Raw genomic sequence first — 20,445 nt, forward strand, 5'->3', positions numbered from 1 at the left:
CAGAGAAATATTAAAAAAAGTAAAATAAATTAATCTAGAGGCATTAACATTTACAGGCAGCTCCCAAGAATTTTCTTCCGGACCATAACCCTTCCAATATTGTAATCTATTACTGTAAATTCTAGAGTCCTAGATCTTCTCAACAAAATTTTTTTTTTCTCCTTACACAATGACTAGTGGTGAGGAGCCAAAATTTGACCAGGAAAGGGGTTATCATGAAAAGGTTTAAGCAAAGAAACATGGAATACCAGATGTATTTTCACAGGGGTTGGAAGCTCTATAAACGGAAAGCAACTTGGTTAATTTTTGATAGAATCTTAAAATGGACCTAAATATTTTTTACCCAATTTCGAAGAATGTATCTGTTTGAAGTTTTTAGTGGATAGCCAGATCTTGTCTCCAATCTGAAAATTGGGTACAGTTCTACGGTGTCTCATTGCAGCTTGTTTATAATGTTTTTGAGCTTCTCTCAAGGTCTCACTTAGCCTCTCATGAGTTTCCTGTAAAACTGTGATTCTATCAGTGACAGTTGGAATTGGTGTGGAAACTGGGAGATTTGGAATAAACATTGTATGGAATCCACAGTTGGAAAAGAAAGGGCTTTGGAAAATTGAACTGCGTTCAAAGTTGTTGTATGAAAATTCAGCAGTGGGTAGAAAATACATCCAATCATCTTGAAAGTAACTAAAAAAAACATTTTAAAGTATCTGATTAGTCCTTTCAGTTTTCCCATTGGACTGTGAATGGAAAGAAGACAACAGATTAACCTTCACTTCAAGGGCAGTGCAGAAACTCTTCCAAAACTTAGAAGTAAATTGAACACCTCGATCTGAAACAATATAATCTGGGATACCATGAAGCTTGAATATTTCCTGAATCATAAGTTCTGCAGTCTGTTCAGCAGTGGGTAGCCCTTTGGCAGGGATAAAATGAGCCATCTTAGTAAGACAATCCACTACAACTATTATTGTTGTCATCCTTTTTTGAAGGAGGTAGATCAACCATGAAGTCCATAGAGATAGAACTCTAGGGATGAGATAGAAGAGGTTGGAGTAAACCCAGCGGTAAGTTGAATTGGAGTCTAGTTTCGAGCACATGCCAGGCATGATGAAACGTATCTTTTGACATTACTTGTAAAATTTGGCCACCAGAAAGAATGTGCTAACAATTTTTTAGTTATATATACTCCTAAATGTGCAGAAAGTTTGAAATCATGGACTAATTTTAATACGTCCACTCATACTCAGGTACATAAAGGCGATGAAGTTGAGTCCAGTAGCATTTATGAAATGTTAAATTAACATCTGTAGAAGAATTTCTGAGGAAAAGATCAGCGTCATAAGTGTAAGTCTGTAGAAACAGTGGCCCCTAAGAAGTTGTGCTCAAGTAAAATAGTCAGACAGGCAGAGTTCGGTACACAGAAGATCAAGCAGAAATACACTCACTGAGGGCAAGTCTGAAGCACCAACACAGGGAACGGTAAGGGAGTCAGAAGCTCAGCAACTATGTTGCTCTGACACAGGACAAGTGTCAGAGCGGGATTTAAGTAGAGGGAGAGATTTGAAAAACCCGCCCTGACAGGCGAGTCATGTGACCCGCTATCCAGAAGTGCTAACAGCGGCACGAGCGAAGGGTAGCACTGGAACGCAAACAGGTAAGTCTGTGACAGGTACAGGCCAACCAACAACTGCATTAATCTTACTGGGATCCATGCTCAGACCATCAGAGAAAATTATATATCCAAAAAATTGGATATGATCTTGTTCAAAATCACACTTTTCCAATTTAATATACAAGTAACAAGAAGGAAGGCAGCACTCTAGAGGATGGTATAGTAAAGAATGGTCAATGGCAGCCAAGTTCAGTACACAGTCAAGCAAATAAGACAAAGGGTTACGGCAGAGTCAATAGTTAAGGACAGCGTAGGACTGGCCCGCCGGAGTTCCAGGGAATCCCCCGGTGGGCCCCGATGCCAGAAAGCCCCGCCCTCTTTGGTGGGGAGGGAAGGTGGAGCAAAGTAGTTTGTCGGGAGCGATTTTCTGCAATACAGAGAGCCAAAACACGGCTCTCTGCTACTCTGAAGCTCTAACTGGCTGCCGGCAATGACTGCACAATGGTGAAGATCCGCCCCCCCTGGAGGAGGAGCTGTCGCCCAGAAGCGCTAAATGAAGAATGAGCCCTTACATTGCGGATCACGGGTTAGTACTGCAGCGTTCAGCATCACATAGTAACATGGACGGTGGTAGAGGAGAGAGTGGGTCGGTTTCTATCACTCGAAAAATCACTAGTACAGGGGTTGAAGCAGTGACAGGAGAGCAGCCCTGGTACGAAACGCAGTTGTTCTGAAGACAAGATATTGGGGAAAGACAGGATCAAAATGTTCCCTTCTCGGACGGCCCAGACTATCATGAAAGCTTGTTTAAAAGGTGCCCAAACAGGACGAAACCTTCTGAGGAAAAAATCTGATGCCTTAATGATGCGCTTCCGACAGATCATTAAAAAATTTATTGAGACCAAGATGCTCATGGAGAGGTTATGAGGGAAGCTGCTTTCTCACTCGCTGAAGCCAAATTCTCAGCAGGAGATTTCAGGACAACTGTAATCCGGAATGTGAACAAAGCTCAAGTTATGGTTAGAGCAGCGAAACATAACGTAGCAGGTGTAACCTTACCAGTGTGAACATTATCAAGAAGAAGGAGAAAGCTACGAATTAACAGGTCTTGCAAGAGGTGGTGAGCAGCTGGCTAAGCTGAAGAGAAACTATACAAAAGGCTGTGGAGCTACTGATAGAATTGGCCTCTTTGCAGACTTCACTCGTCACTGTGGATGAAAACCATTAAAATCACAAACAGACGTGTTCATGCCATAGAGCATGTGATTATACCTAAAATTGAATGTACATTGTCCTACATTATTACTGAAGGTGACGAGTGTGAGAGAGGAGTTCTGCAGATTAAAAAAAATCCAGAAGAAGAAAAACAGAAGGCAGAGGTGCCAAGTTCCAGCAGTCGGTGGTTCTGAACCAGCTAGTCTCCTTGATGAAGACCTGCTGTTTGACTAATCAACCTGTCACTTGTACATAATAAATTATAGTAAAAAAATAGTTGTACTATAGTATATCACTTTGCTCTGCAGCTAGGATTGCACCGCATTGGCAACAAAGTCATGAATGCCATTATCCATTGTGCTTCATTATTTCATCTGTATCACTGTGAACATTTACAACATACAGTTATATAGCTAATCTAATGAAGATAATAGCGTCACTAAAACATGAAAAATCATATTTGAACTGCTTAAGTTATTGTGTGATTGTCCCTTGTTTGCTTTAAAAATGTAAATAGTGTAATTCTGTAAAAAAAAAAAAAAAAGCACTAGTAAACATAGCATTATATAGCATTATATATACTGTTAATGGGGCAGGGGGTTCTGAATATTGGAGTTACTGCTCATTCATAAAGACAAGTGCTAAATATTAACTATACTAGGTTCTCATAATATCCATCTGACAGTCCCTGTGCACATTACTGGAGTTGAATTGCATACATGCACTCATGTTTTAGGACATGAGTATTAAAATTTATTACACAACTGGTTGTAGCACAAAACCTGTTAATTTGGTGTGTTTTTTTAACTTTGATTCCTATTTGGTGAACCAAACAGCAATTGTCTAGTTATGTGATGCTTTTATGATTTTATTAATGAATAATATCCTTTTATATATATTAAATTTGGTGTTTATGTGTATGTAGGAATATAATGGCGTTTCTGAATATTTTCAAGTGATCAAAATGCAATCAATTTGACAAATCTTGCCAATTGAAAAATTTTGTGTAGTTCTGCAAACAAACACTTTTTGCATTGCAACATTTGTAGGGATCCCTGGTCCTAAATCTGATATCTCAATTTGCAGGAGTCTCCCCCCCCCCCCCCCGCCGACTGAAGCACTGAAGCAGGTTTAGCCAGCTAAGTGACAGTCACTATGGAGAGCAGCTCATAAAGCCCATCTAGGACTGTCCAGCCCGCATTGGATTGGAGGTTAGTTAAACTAGAGGTTGGTAACGGCCAGGCTGCATCCTCTGAATGTTTCTCAGACTCTTGGTGATGGTCAGTCAGCCATTGGTTACAAGCCCCATCCTACTTTCTAATTGGTCAGTCCTGATAAATAGAGATTTTTTAATGTAAACATTGTGGCTATGGCAGAAAAAAGGGACAGTGACCTGAGGTGCTCTCTGCATGCTAATACCACATCCACAGTGATCCTAGTGAAAGCATAAGCATTAGCTATATCGCCCATGCTAGCATGGCAGAGTTATTCTTAGTTAACACGAGTGTTTAATCTGGTGAAATAATGAAACTACATTTTTTTTTTAGAGACATTTGCCGTGAGTTTAAGCAACAATAGTTCTTTTACTTTGTACATGTGAAATTGGCCTTATTTGAAAGGTATACTTTTTCTTTATATACTACACTATGGAGCTAGTGTCCTCCGTGGGCTAACTACCTCCACTCTAGTGCCTTGCCATGCCTCTCTGGCAGCAGGGCACATTTCATCTGTTGGCTAGCCACTCCCCCTCAGTGGCGCACGCAGCGAATCGCACACTATTTTGTGGGCCCCTAGCATTGCATTCCCCTGGTGGACCCTTTATGCCCCAGTCCGACACTGCTGCCAGGCTTCCCGTCATTACAGAGCGCAGCCGCGGAGCTATCAGCCTGGAGAGAACAGATGTCAACTGGTAAGTACAAGAGGTGGAGGTGTTATATGCCTGGCATTGTGTATGTATATGGAATTGTGTTTGTATAGAATTGTGTATGTATATGGGGTTGTGTGTATGTATATATATGGCATTGTGTATGTATATATAGCAGTGTGTTTCTGTGTGTGATGTATATATACACATACCACATTGTGTGTGTATTTGTGTATATATATATATGTCATTGTGTGTGTATGTGTGTGTATATATGGAACTGTGTATGTAGGTATATGGTATTTTGTGTGTGTGTGTATGTATGTATGTATATAGCATTGTGGGATGTGAAGGATAGAATCCATTTTAGTTGTAAAGGGCAGCATACAGTGCGATCAGCTGTTTTTCTATATTCCACTATAGTGATAAAGTTATCTCCTCTGCTTGTAAGTTTAAAGGTTTTCTTAAACTGTCCATTTGACTGCGGATTGATAGGGCTAGAAATCCCGCTAAAAAGAAAAAAAGAAGAAGAAAAGAAAACCTTCCAGTGCCTCATTCTGCTAAGATTCCTGTTGAAAGTCAGAGACTTTCTTTACAAAAAGCAATATACCTGCAAAAAGTCAAATTATTTTTTTCAGCTGATCTCATGATCGATTGCCACAATTTTATCTGGATCTGATTTTAAGCACTTGAGTTGGTGGTCACAAGGGTGCCCTCTGTATTGTGTGGCAGTCACAAGGGTGCCCTCTGTATTGTGTGGCAGTCACAAGGGTGCCCTCTGTATTGTGTGGCAGTCACAAGGGTGCCCTCTGTATTGTGTGGCAGTCACAAGGGTGCCCTCCGCATTGTGTGGCAGACACAAGGGTGCCCTCTGCATTGTGTGGCGGCACAAAGGTGCCCTCTGTATTGTTTAAGGATAACAAGGGTGCTCTCCTTTTTCTCTATATTTTCTATGGTCACTTACTGCTCTGCATTCCATATGTTATGTACCTATACATTTTCCAAACAGGTTCTAGCATTCCAGGATCCAGACAAGAATCCAGTACCAGGTTGTAAAAGCTGCAATAACATGTAGGTGAGGGCAACAATATTTTAAATACATAATATGTCATCTCTAAAGAGACACAGCCACACCCAATGTTGGCCACGCCTCCATCACTATGTGGCCACACCCTCTTCAGCACACATCCCTTCTCCTTTTATGTGTGGAGGCGGAGGCAGAAAGTTGCTGTACCAGGGACCCAAATTTCTCTTGGCAGCCCTGTACACACACATGCACAGAGATACGGTCAATTTAATAGCAGCCAATTAACGTACTTACTTTTGAGAATGTGGGAGGAAACCAGGGGCAAACGCAGGATTTGAGGAGGGTGGTTTCCACACCACCAGTGGGCGTGGCCAGCTTACATGGGGCGTAGCTATAATTTTAAACAGTGCTAGGTAGCTCTCCAACTCTTCCAATCCTCTTTAAATACACAAGCAATGCTGCGTGCACTACTGTTAAGTGCAGGCAGCTCCCCCTTCATGAGCAGAGCAGTCGTGTGAAGCGGGACATACCTCCCAACTGTCCCTGTAGTCGGGACAAAGTCCTGACTTAGTGGGTCAGTCCCTAAACTCAGGACTGCCTCACAAGAATCAGGACAGTTAGCAGACTGTCCTGCTCTCTCCTACTTGTTCTTCCTTCTTTCAATACTTGTTGCTGCTGCTCGTGTCCTAAGCTCGGTTGTGCTTGTCTGGATCCTGGAATGTTGGGTCCCTGTTTGGAAAAAGGATAGTTCATGAGATATAGAAAGCCTATGAGTGAACACTGTAGGACTCCCTCCCTCTATTCAGTCCGACATTAAATCAAAAGAACTCATGTTTTATTATTAGTCCTCCTTTCTTGTAAATAGCCCGACTAAAATAATTTTATTCACCTTTAATAAAAAGACCTATTTCCCCCAAACAACCCCAACATTAAATTAATAGTAATAACATTTATTAAATAAACCTATTTCCTACCATACATTAAATAACTTTTAAGAAATAGCAATCCTTTTTCCCAAACTCAGCCACACATTTAATTAATAGCACCCAAACAACCCCAACATTAAATTAATCACACACAACACTGACATCACTCCCGCCCCCCTGCTGCCCTCACACACAATACTAACATCAGCCCCACTGCTGCCCTCACACACAACACCGACATCAGCCCTGCCCCCTGCGGCCATCCACACATTAACATCAGCCCCCTGCTGCCCTCACAAACAACAATGACATCAGCTCCCCCCATTTTCCCTCACACACCACACTGACAACAGCCACGCCCCCCTGTTGCCCTCACACACAACACTGACATCAGCCCCCCCTGCTGCCCTCATACACAACATTAACATCATCACCCCTCACTTACCTTTAGGTTCTCTTCTGCAGCATCGCTCCTCACTGCTTAGACAGGAAGTGCAGTGAGCACTTCCTGTCCGCACTTCATCGTGGTTCCGCGCTGCAGTACCTGCTATTGCCAAAATCTCTGCAGTCAGATATTCCTGACTGCAGAGATTTTGCTCTTGGCGTAACGGCCCTCCCTGAGCATATGGTGAACATGTTTTACCGGGAACAGGAGCCCGGCTCTGCGCGATGCAGTCTTCTCCATGGTACAGTCTTCTCCTTTTACCAGCCATTAATGACCTCTGATTAGCTGCTATCAATCAGCACAATAAATGTCAGACCTAGGGGGGGGTCACTGCTATTTATAGCCAGCTGTGTTATTATTACCTATCGGTGGGGGAATAATCTTGCTTTATGACATCATAGAATTCGGAATGTCAAAGACCTGTTATGATTGGTCACCCAGCAATACACAGTACAGTATGTATACAGTGTGTACACAGTGCAGTAAATCAGGGATTGGGCCCCTGGGGTCCAACATTAGGTTTACCGTACATATAATTAGCGAGTTATCATTCTGTACATAGTGAGAAATTTCACCTGAGATATAATTTGTTCTCTAAAAATAATTTTCACATTAATTAATAAAAAAATATATATATTTAATTGATTTATTTATTTTGGATTAAGTGGGGAGCGGGCACATGCTCTGGGAAACCCCTCTCTCAGGCCCCCCACTAGGTCTAGCAGGGGTGGGCTGTGCTAGCAGCTGGGCATGGGGGGCATTTAATACAGTAAATTATGTGTTTTTATTAAAACTAGCCACATTTGTAAAAGGACAACATTCCTGAGGGGACATCACTGGGGATATTAACTAACATAGGGACATGTCCAGTGCCGTAACCATGGCATCTAGACACCTCCTGTCAGTGTATTATCCTGCAGGAGATGGAAGCCACTTCCTGGTGCGTTGCTAGGGGCAACAGGACTGGGCACATTTCCTCCTATATTTATTCTGTTATGGGAACATTTTATCAAAATACTCAGGTCTCATGTTAAACTAATGTCATCAATGTTTCTGTAACACAACATGATGCATACAGAGGATGTAAACGTGTGACACCAGGGTTGGACTGGCCTGCTGGAGAGCCGAGTCATTCCCCGGTGGGCCCCTCCCTCCCTGTTCTGTTCGCATTGAATGTCGGGCGTGACGTCATTACGCCCGACATTCAATGAGGAGCGGCACAGAGAGGAGCCAGCAAGCAAGCAAGAAGATAGAAGAGAAGAAAAGAGAAAAAGCCAATAAAGGTAAGTAAAGGAACGGAAGTAAGGGGAGGAAAGCAGAATGGCATAAAGTGATGAAGGGGAGGAAAGCAGAATGGCATAGAGTGATGAAGGGGGGGGGGGCAGAATGACATAGTGATGAAGGGGAGGAAAGCAGAATGGCATAGAGTGATGAAGGGGAGGAAAGCAGAATGGCATAGAGTGATGAAGGGGGGGGGGGGGGGGGCAGAATGGCATAGAGTGATGAAGGGGAGGAAAGCAGAATGGCATAGTGTGATGAAGGGGAGGAAAGCAGAATGGCATAGTGTGATGAAGGGGGGGAGAGAATGACATAGAGTGATGAAGGGGAGGAAAGCAGAATGGCATAGAGTGATGAAGGGGAGGAAAGCAGAATGGCATAGTGTGATGAAGGGGGGGGGGGGAGAATGACATAGAGTGATGAAGGGGGGAGCAAATGCAGCATGGCACAGTGTGAGGAAGGGGGCCAGGTGAAATGGGAATCAAAAGCAGAATGAAGGGCACAGTGTGATCATAAGCAGGCACAATGTGGTGATGAAGGGGCACAGTAATGTGTGTGTGATGGTGCAGGGGACTAGTGGTAATATAGTGTGTGTGTGTGATGGCACAGGGGGCTTGTGGAAATATAGTGTGTCTGTGTGTGATGGCACAGGGGGCTTGTGGCAATCTACTGTGTGTATGTGATGGCACAGGGGGCTTGTGGCAATGTAGTGTGTGTGAGATGGCACAGGGCGCTTGTAGCAATGCACTTCCTGTCTAAGCAGCTCGTCGCTGCTTAGACAAGAAGTGCAGTGAGCACTTGCTGTCTGAGGCCAATCAGCAACAGGCAGCCTTGTGAATGGCTGCCTGTTGCTGCCACTGACTACCAATGCTTTGATCGTCGACCCCCCCCGCCTTTCCTCCACCTGCGCAGAGTGGGGAAAAAACAAAAAAAATGACAGGCACCTCAGGGGTTTCCGGAGACTAGGAAAACCCCCCTGTGTGCGTGCCTGGAAACCCACACAAACATGGGGAGAACATACAAACTCCACACAGATAAGGCCATGGTTGGGAATCAAATTCATGACTCCAGTGCTGTGAGGCAGAAGTGCTAACCTCTGAGCCATCATACTGCTCATATTCCTATATTTCTCCTGGCTGCTGCCACATTCACATAATGACTAACATATAATATAGTAATTGCTTTATCTGACCCTCATAATTAAGCTATCACAAGAATTGTTTTTATTATTATTAAGAACCCAATAGCATTATATGATTCACTCATACATATAATAATATATCCAATCTAAGCCTCCAGAGCTTTGTTTTAATTTTCTGTACAACCAATTTATCTTGCTATCAATGCGAGATTAGGAGCATCTGCACCTGTACATTGTATTACAGTGTATTCTAGTTCAGCAACTGGAAAATAAAGATTTGACAATATTCCAATCTGTAATAAAAATGTATTTATTTATTAGGCACCATAAAAGCAGATTAATGCTACACTGAAGCCATGTAGTCTTTGGCATCAGAGATTGTCCTGTTGGATACGTCTCAGGGTCTGCGAGCTCCTGCGCTGCTCTGAGCCCTTTTTGCTGGGGGTGGTATAGGGGCTGGGGCTCTTCTCTTGGCTGCAGCAGGATTTTGGGCAGCAGGAGACCTCCCTGGTCGGCGATGACCACCTCTGAGCAGCTGGTTGAGCTCTTCATCACTGCGGAGCGCCAGCTGCAGGTGCCAGGGGATGATTCGCGATTCGTCGTTGTTCCGCGCTGCAGTACCTGCTATTTCCAAAATCTCTGCAGTCAGATATTCCATGACAGCTGCCAAATACACCGGAGCCTCCGCTGCGATCCTGTTGGCGTAACGGCCCTCTCTGAGCATATGGTGAACATGTTTTACCGGGAACAGGAGCCCAGCTCTGCGCGATGCAGTCTCTTCCATGGTACAGTCTTCTCCTTTACCAGCCATTAATAACCTTTGATTAGCTGCTATCAATCAGCACAATAAATGTCAGACCTAGGAGGGGTCACTACTATTTATAGCCAGCTGTGTTATTATTACCTATCGGTGGGAAAATAATCTTGCTTTATGACATCATAGAATTCGGAATGTCAAAGACCTGTTATGATTGGTCGCCCAGCAATACACAGTACAGTATGTACACAGTGCAGTAAATCAGGGATTGGGGTCCAACATTAGGTTTACCGTACATATAATAATGAATGTTAGCGAGTTATCATTCTGTACAAAACCCACCATAGTGAGAAATTTCACCTGAGATATAATTTGTTCTCTAAAAACAATTTTCACATTAATTAATACCAAATATATATATTTTTAATTGATTTATTTATTTTACTCCAATTTACTTAGATCAGACCAGGTTACTAAATAGTCAATTTACTGTCTTAAAAGGTATTAAAGCATGAGTCACTGGCAAAATAGTGGGATGTAGTCAGGGCTGGATTAAATGGGGAGCGGGGCACATGCTCTGGGACCCCCTCTCCCAGGCCTCCCACTAGGTCTAGCAGAGGTGGGCTGCGCTACCAGCTGGGCATTGGGGGCATTTAATACAGTAAATTATGTGTTTTTATTAAAACTAGCCACATTTGTAAAAGGACAACATTCCTGAGGGGACATCACTGGGGATATTTACTAACATAGGGACATGTCCAGTGCCGTAACCATGGCAACTAGACACCTCCTGTCAGTGTATTATCCTGCAGGAGATGGAAGCCACTTCCTGGTGCGTTGCTAGGGGCAACAGGACTGGGCACATTTCCTCCTATATTTATTCTGTTATGGGAAAATTGTATTAAAATACTCAGGTCTCATGTTAAACTAACGTCATCAATGTTTCTGTAACACAACATGATGCGTACAGAGGATGTAAACGTGTGACACCAGGGTTGGAATGGCCTGCCGGAGAGCCGAGTCATTCCCCGGTGGGCCCCTCCCTCACTGTTCTGTTCGCATTGAATGTCGGGCGTGACGTCATTACGCCCGACATTCAATGAGGAGCAGCACAGAGAGGAGCCAGCAAGCAAGCAAGAAGATAGAAGAGAAGAAAAGAGAAAAAGCCAATAAAGGTAAGTAAAGGAATGGAAGTAAGGGGAGGAAAGCAGAATGGCATAGAGTGATGAAGGGGAGGAAAGCAGAATGACATAGAGTGATGAAGGGGAGGAAAGCAGAATGGCATAGAGTGATAAAGGGGAGGAAAGCAGAATGGCATAGAGTGATGAAGGGGAGGGAAGCAGAATGGCATAGAGTGATGAAGGGGAGGGAAGCAGAATGGCATAGAGTGATGAAGGGGAGGAAAGCAGAATGGCATAGAGTGATGAAGGGGAGGAAAGCAGAATGGCATAGAGTGATGAAGGGGAGGAAAGCAGAATGGCATAGTGTGATGAAGAGGGGGGGGAGAGAATGACATAGAGTGATGAAGGGGGGAGCAAATGCAGCATGGCACAGTGTGAGGAAGGGGGCCAGGTGAAAGGGGAATCAAAAGCAGAATGAAGGGCACAGTGTGATCATAAGCGGGCACAATGTGGTGATGAAGGGGCACAGTAATGTGTGTGTGATGGCGCAGGGGACTAGTGGTAATATAGTGTGTGTGTGTGATGGCACAGGGGGCTTGTGGCAATGTAGTGTGTGTGAGATGGCACAGGGCGCTTGTAGCAATGCACTTGGTGTCTAAGCAGCTCGTCGCTGCTTAGACAGGAAGTGCAGTGAGCACTTGCTGTCTGAGGCCAATCAGCAACAGGCAGCCTTGTGAATGGCTGCCTGTTGCTGCCACTGACTACCAATGCTTTGATCGTCGACCCCCCCGCCTTTCCTCCACCTGCGCAGAGTGGGGAAAAAAACAAAAAAAACGACAGGCACCTCAGGGGTTTCCGGAGACTAGGAAACCCCCCTGTGTGCGTGCCTGGAAACCCACACAAACATGGGGAGAACATACAAACTCCACACAGATAAGGCCATGGTTGGGAATCAAATTCATGACTCCAGTGCTGTGAGGCAGAAGTGCTAACCTCTGAGCCATCATATTGCTCATATTCCTATATTTCTCCTGGCTGCTGCACATTCACATAATGACTAACATATAATATAGTAATTGCTTTATCTGACCCTCATAATTAAGCTATCACAAGAATTGTTTTTATTATTATTAAGAACCCAATAGCATTATATGATTCACTCATACATATAATAATATATCCAATCTAAGCCTCCAGAGCTTTGTTTTAATTTTCTGTACAACCAATTTATCTTGCTATCAATGCGAGATTAGGAGCATCTGCACCTGTACATTGTATTACAATGTATTCTAGTTCAGCAACTGGAAAATAAAGATTTGACAATATTCCAATCTGTAATAAAAATGTATTTATTTATTAGGCACCATAAAAGCAGATTAATGCTACACTGAAGCCATGTAGTCTTTGGCATCAGAGATTGTCCTGTTGGATACGTCTCAGGGTCTGCGAGCTCCTGCGCTGCTCTGAGCCCTTTTTGCTGGGGGTGGTATAGGGGCTGGGGCTCTTCTCTTGGCTGCAGCAGGATTTTGGGCAGCAGGAGACCTCCCTGGTCGGCGATGACCACCTCTGAGCAGCTGGTTGAGCTCTTCATCACTGCGGAGCGCCAGCTGCAGGTGCCAGGGGATGATTCGCGATTCGTCGTTGTTCCGCGCTGCAGTACCTGCTATTTCCAAAATCTCTGCAGTCAGATATTCCATGACAGCTGCCAAATACACCGGAGCCTCCGCTGCGATCCTGTTGGCGTAACGGCCCTCTCTGAGCATATGGTGAACATGTTTTACCGGGAACAGGAGCCCAGCTCTGCGCGATGCAGTCTCTTCCATGGTACAGTCTTCTCCTTTACCAGCCATTAATAACCTTTGATTAGCTGCTATCAATCAGCACAATAAATGTCAGACCTAGGAGGGGTCACTACTATTTATAGCCAGCTGTGTTATTATTACATATGGGTGGGGAAATAATCCTGCTTTATGACATCATAGAATTCGGAATGTCAAAGACCTGTTATGATTGGTCGCCCAGCAATACACAGTACAGTATGTACACAGTGCAGTAAATCAGGGATTGGGGTCCAACATTAGGTTTACCGTACATATAATAATGAATGTTAGCGAGTTATCATTCTGTACAAAACCCACCATAGTGAGAAATTTCACCTGAGATATAATTTGTTCTCTAAAAACAATTTTCACATTAATTAATACAAAATATATATATTTTTAATTGATTTATTTATTTTACTCCAATTTACTTACATCAGACCAGGTTACTAAATAGTCAATTGACTGTCTTAAAAGGTATTAAAGCATGAGTCACTGGCAAAATAGTGGGATGTAGTCAGGGCTGGATTAAATGGGGAGCGGGGCACATGCTCTGGGACCCCCTCTCCCAGGCCCCCCACTAGGTCTAGCAGAGGTGGGCTGCGCTACCAGCTGGGCATTGGGGGCATTTAATACAGTAAATTATGTGTTTTTATTAAAACTAGCCACATTTGTAAAAGGACAACATTCCTGAGGGGACATCACTGGGGATATTTACTAACATAGGGACATGTCCAGTGCCGTAACCATGGCAACTAGACACCTCCTGTCAGTGTATTATCCTGCAGGAGATGGAAGCCACTTCCTGGTGCGTTGCTAGGGGCAACAGGACTGGGCACATTTCCTACTATATTTATTCTGTTATGGGAAAATTTTATTAAAATACTCAGGTCTCATGTTAAACTAACGTCATCAATGTTTCTGTAACACAACATGATGCATACAGAGGATGTAAACGTGTGACACCAGGGTTGGAATGGCCTGCCGGAGAGCCGAGTCATTCCCCGGTGGGCCCCTCCCTCCCTGTTCCGTTCGCATTGAATGTCGGGCGTGACGTCATTACATTCAATGAGGAGCGGCACAGAGAGGAGCCAGCAAGCAAGCAAGAAGATAGAAGAGAAGAAAAGAGAAAAAGCCAATAAAGGTAAGTAAAGGAATGGAAGTAAGGGGAGGAAAGCAGAATGGCATAGAGTGATGAAGGGGAGGAAAGCAGAATGGCATAGAGTGATGAAGGGGGGGGGGGGGCAGAATGACATAGTGATGAAGGGGAGGAAAGCAGAATGGCATAGTGTGATGAAGGGGAGGAAAGCAGAATAGCATAAAGTGATGAAGGGGGGGGAGAGAATGACAGAGTGATGAAGGGGAGGAAAGCAGAATGGCATAGAGTGATGAAGGGGAGGAAAGCAGAATGGCATAGAGTGATGAAGGGGAGGAAAGCAGAATGGCATAGTGTGATGAAGGGGGGGGGGGAGAGAATGACAGAGTGATGAAGGGGGGAGCAAATGCAGCATGGCACAGTGTGAGGAAGGGGGCCAGGTGAAATGGGAATCAAAAGCAGAATGAAGGGCACAGTGTGATCATAAGCGGGCACAATGTGGTGATGAAGGGGCACAGTAATGTGTGTGTGATGGCGCAGGGGACTAGTGGAAATATAGTGTGTGTTTGTGATGGCACAGGGGGATTGTGGAAATATAGTGTGTCTGTATGTGATGGCACAGGGGGCTTGTGGCAATATAGTGTGTCTGTGTGTGATGGCACAGGGGGCTTGTGGCAATCTACTGTGTGTATGTGATGGCACAGGGGGCTTGTGGCAATGTAGCGTGTGTGAGATGGCACAGGGGGCTTGTAGGAATGTAGTGTGTGTGAGATGGCACAGGAGGCTTGTAGCAATCTAGTGTGTGTGTGAGATGGCACAGGGGGCTTGTAGAAATGTAATGTGTGTGCACGGTGGCTAAGTGGTTAGCACTTCTGCCTTACAGCACTGGGGTCATGAGTTCAATTCCCGATCATGGCCTTATCTGTGAGGAGTTTGTATATTCTCCCTGTGTTTGCGTGGGTTTCCCCCGGGTTCTCCGGTTTCCTCCCACACTCCAAAAACATACTGGTAGGCTAATTGGCTGCTAACAAATTGACCCTAGTCTTGCTCTCTCTGTCTGTCTGTCTGTGTGTGTATGTTAGGGAATTTAGACTGTAAACCCCAATGGGGCAGGGACTGATGTGAATGAGTTCTCTGTACAGCGCTGCACAATTAGTGGCGCTATATAAATAAATGGTGATGATGAAGATGTGAGGTGGGTGGTGGCTAATTAATGGGTGCTATTTTGTTTGTGGGGTGATGGTGGGGTAATTTTAATTTAATAGTGGGGACTAATAATTTAAGATGGAGTGTTTTGGGGGCTATTAACTGAATGTGGGGGTGAGTTTGGGGAGACTGATCTATTCAATGTGACTATGAATTATTTAATGGAAGTAACGGTTGCAGGAAAAATGTATATTTATGAAATGTAAATACTATTAATTTATTGCTGGTGCTGTTTGGAGGGAAGGAAATTTATTAACTTTAATGTTGGAGTTGGTTGGAGAGATATAGATCTATTTATTAAATGGGAATACTATTATTTTAATCTTGGGGCTGGAGGAAGGCCTAATTATTAATTGTGGGTCCTATTGATTTAACGCCGGGGCTGGTTGGAATTTTGTACCCATTATTTTTCCAAATATGGCCCCCAATATTCCAGCATCCTACAAGCCGCAAATAAAGAAACCAGCAGCCACAGGTGGTAAAAGTTACAAGAACAGGTAGGAGAGAGGAGGTCAGTCTGTCAAATATTCTGATTGCAGTGGGAAAATCCAGATTTTTGGTGACTGTTCTGCCCAATCTAAGGGACAGGCCAAGACTGTGTACTCTTTATATACACACTGCATTCTTTATATCCTACACTATGGTGATAGCTGTCCTTCATGGGTTTACCACACAACCCCCTAGTGGTTTGGTTACGCCTCTCTAGTGGCTGGCCACACCCCCTCTGGTGGGCCTTTACCATTGTATTCCCCCTGTGGGCCCTTCATGCCCCAGTCCGACACTGGTTAAGGACAATCTGAGGTCGGTACACGAATAGTGAATAACTGGAGGGAGAAATTCAGCAACAGCATCTGGGACTAGTTTACTGGCTGGAGCACAATAATCTGGCTAGGAAGACAGGAACAGGCAAGGCTTTTATGGGACGTCAGGGATGGAGCTAGAATCGACCAGCGATACGGAGATAAAACAGAGAGTAAAGACAGGGAGCTGTCCAGCAGCCACATTAGCTCAGTCAGAAGTCCAGCAATCTCCAGAGGCAGATGCTCTGAGTTCCAATCCTAACAGATGCTCCGTATAAATCTTAAACAGCGAAATGCGCATCAGCTTTTGCTGTAGTGTTTTAAATGTCTTGACCACACTCGTTATATTAAGCTAATATACAAATTACAATAATGGAAAAAGGGAATACAATCGGGTGATAAATATATCTAACAACTAATGACAAGATAGCAGCCTATACTCAGCTCTAGAAACAGTACTAGAGACAAATGTGAATATAAGGCTAGTGATTGGCAGCACCATGCTTTCTATTAGTAAAGTGTTTTTTATTTGGAATTGCATATCCTCTAAATTGCAGTATATGTAGCAGAGCATAATGATTAAAAACTGCTTGTGAATTACTAACATAATCAGCAAGTGAATACAAATATTACTACTTTGCTAATACATATTAAAATGGGAGATATTAATGCTTGCATTAATTATAGTGGAGCATTACAGTTAAAGATTGTGTATCACAAGTGTTAATCATCATCATCACCATTTATTTATATAGCGCCAGTAAATCCGCAGCGCTGTACAGAGAACCCACTCACAGGGTATAGAATAAAGTTTGGAGCTGAATTAGCCGTCACAGTTATTTTAGCAGCACAAGTCATTACCAGTTACTGAGGGGGACATAAGGCCATATAGTTTGCTTATAAACTAACCACAAACATGCTTATCATTTCAAAGAAATATCAGTGAAAGATCCATAACAGTGGGAAGGTACAAATTGTGCTGCGTAAGTTTTATCATTTGGTCCCCATTTGTTCATCAGAAAGAAAGGAATTCCCTTTTCTCTTTCTTCTTTATAAACATGTATGTTGAATTACAGTGGGAGCGCTGCCTAGGTCACAAAATGACTAACAATAATGTTATTAGGGGAGAATTAAAGAGTATTGGTGGCACCAAAATAGTGTAATCGGATGTATTAATAGATATCTGCTGCGGTTATATATATCTATATAATATGCTGACACACACAAAACATAGGCAAACCGAGGGGAGGGGGGGTTTCCTAGTGCCTGGAAACCCCCCTACAAGCCTGGGGCACTGTATAATTGAGGTGGCTGGACCCTGCTCTCGCTTCACACAGCTCTGCTTGAAAAGGGAGAGCTGCATGCACCTAACATTGCCCATGTATATTGTGGGGATAGGAAGAGTTGGAGAGCAGCCAAGCACTGTCTAATATTATAGCCACGGCCCCATGCATGCTGGTCACGCCCACTGGTGTGGAAACTCCCCTCTACAAATCCTGCGTTTGCCCCTGCAAAACATTTCAGATATCACTGCAGCCAAAAGACTTCCACCAAAGTAAGATAATTAAACAGCTATTGTAACAGGGTTACACGACTCAGAGGGAACAGCAGATCACAAGCATGTGGATCACATTTAAGCTCAGTGCTGGCTTAACGAGAGCAAAGCTTAATGACGTTACTTTTATTTCATAATATTAACTGAAAATAGAAATAAAAGTATTACTTTACAGTCTTATCAGTGCAAATTAAAAACAAAGCAACTATAATACAAATTATAAACATACAAACCTTACTAGTTTTTAGCAGGTCAATTAATACTTCATACACAGTATCGCGATTTTTCTCCAAAAATCCATCACATTTATATTCTACCTGCAAATATCAAAAGATCAATTTTAAATAAAATCTTGTAAGTTTAATTTTTAGAATCAGTGAATCTGAAATATACTTTACTGCTGACATATTTGTAGTCTCCTGAGTTCCTTGGCCTGTATACATCACAGAACTGCTAGGTGATATATAATTGACAGTAATGTGTTTCATAAATTACTCTTTACTTCAGTACTTTTATTCAGAATATACACAGTTGATAGTTGTATTTTAAATCTATCTAAACATTTTGCACTACAGACATCAAACATAGATGTTCCCCATCCTTTTTTCTTGGCTTTTCCATGTACTTTAAAATTAAAGTACCATTTTCACCCTAATGTTAACATTGCTATGAATGCAGTACTGTGACTATGTACCCCACACATGTTGTACTCAAAAAGGTGATTATGAATTAATGATTGAACAATAACAGCTGTACATCAGTCACAGATTATTTACATAGTTCTAAGCATCTAAGCATTCATTACATCAGTTCACCTTATCTGCAAAGTGTTGGATAATAAATGATCTGTTGGACATTCTTGGCTTTTCAAACAAAGGGTTCTTTTTAATGTAGTTGTTGTACAGTTTTTGTAACCAGTTTTCATCTGTTCCCTGTGGTAACTGTGAAATACAATGAAGTTGGTCAGTGTAATTTCCACCAGAGGGAGCACTGTTATAATCTTGCTGCAGAAGTAGGAACAGATTGAATTCATCCAGAGCTGTTAGCCTGCAGGTAATGTACTAAGCTAATTACACCATTCGCTTTTTACATTAAATGAGTACAATAATCCAACATGATTAAAGAGAACATTAACCAAAAACAGCTCTACAGAAGAAATAAAAAAAAGTGAAACTACATTCTAGAATATTGGCTTTATTATATTAATTAACATGATTTCACTAAAAGTTGACTTATCTAAAGATTGTGTAATAGATATAGTCCCTACAACAATTTTCTTTTATGGTAACATTTTCAATTTCAATATGCAGAGGGGCAGTTATACTTTTATTGCCCCAGTTATCGTTTATAATATTTGTTTTTGTTACATTCTGGGTGGCACTTATTTCCCCACTGTTATACTATTATGTATGTATTTTTGTATGTATTTGTATGCTTGACCATTCAAAATATATATGTGTATATATATGTGTATATATATGTGTATATATATATATATATATATATATATATATATATATATATATATATACACACATACACACACACCATATGCATACAGATGTGCAAAGCATTTCATTTTGTGCATATATGTCTGCCTGTCCACCTTGCACATACAAGGTACATGCCCACTTTCCTATTGTGGGCAGCGCCTCTGTCTACATGATGAAAGCAACCACCACCTAAAAGTTATAATTTTTCTATGTTTCCTTAACATATTGCTTGTTGAGTCTCATTTATGTCTTAAATAGGTCATGACGACAAAGGTACATAATGGTTTTCTATAATTTATGGGTTACATTTGTATTTTAATGGGTTTTTTCACTTACATTGGTAATTTGCACTTATAAATGGGCTTTCCTGTAAATATGTCTCCTGGATGGTGCAAAAAACGTCTCAGGTATAGGTCGATAAACATAGACCCTCCAATGGGGCCCTTTCACCCAAAACAATTTACAATACAATATTACTGGTACCCAAGCTTCCCACTTCATTTACTATGTGCTGAATTTATTAACTGATGAGAAGGGTGTTATATTTAACACCAATTAATTAATTTAACACAGATAACTGTAATAATAAAGTAGGAGTCATGTTCGTGAGCAGAGCATTTTGTACTGGATGGAAGGGGTTATGTTGGACGGTGTGTATCCGACACTTACAAAGATCTATAAAAATCAATGACTTTGCGGGACCTCATAACACCACCATCCAAATGTACAATATTCATCCCTATTACATATTAAGTCTTGCAATACAGAACTTCGTCTTTCCGTATAAGAGACTCATTCTTGTTCCTAACAAACCATTGCACTCTAGTTATGTTAAGCCATGCTCTTTCATTCTTTTCCATATGACCAGGAAAAATAGCACTAAAATAAGTGCATGACTTCACAATATTTTGTATCTATGGTTATTAATTGCTAGAAGCTAGATATGGTAATGGTCCTATAAAGCTACTAGCCATATTGCCATCGGCTGCAAACAGCACAAGCTCAAAGGGCTCTGGACCTCAAAGAAATAGGTAGAAGTTGGGGGCTACTTAGTGTCTAGTAATTGGGGGAAAAGGAAATGTTCAGCTG

The 20,445-nt window shown here is 42.4% G+C and overlaps 1 protein-coding gene and 1 pseudogene across 2 annotated transcripts in view; one reads left to right on the plus strand and one right to left on the minus strand.

Moving 5' to 3' along the window:
• Positions 1-20,445, minus strand: part of MYO5C (myosin VC) — a 166,060-nt gene that overhangs the window by 87,442 nt on the left and 58,173 nt on the right. For both annotated transcript variants that reach the window (XM_075208009.1, XM_075208007.1), the window contains exons 13-14: positions 18,679-18,804; positions 18,097-18,180 (exon numbers count right to left, since the gene is read on the minus strand). In XM_075208009.1, coding sequence (XP_075064110.1) covers positions 18,097-18,180; positions 18,679-18,804 — 210 coding nt within the window. The remainder of the gene's footprint in view (positions 1-18,096; positions 18,181-18,678; positions 18,805-20,445) is intronic.
• LOC142149565 (V-type proton ATPase subunit D pseudogene) lies at positions 2,166-3,061 on the plus strand (annotated as a pseudogene).

The sequence above is a fragment of the Mixophyes fleayi genome, chromosome 4 (assembly GCF_038048845.1).
Source record: "Mixophyes fleayi isolate aMixFle1 chromosome 4, aMixFle1.hap1, whole genome shotgun sequence".
In the NCBI taxonomy this organism is placed as follows: Eukaryota; Metazoa; Chordata; class Amphibia; order Anura; family Limnodynastidae; genus Mixophyes; species Mixophyes fleayi.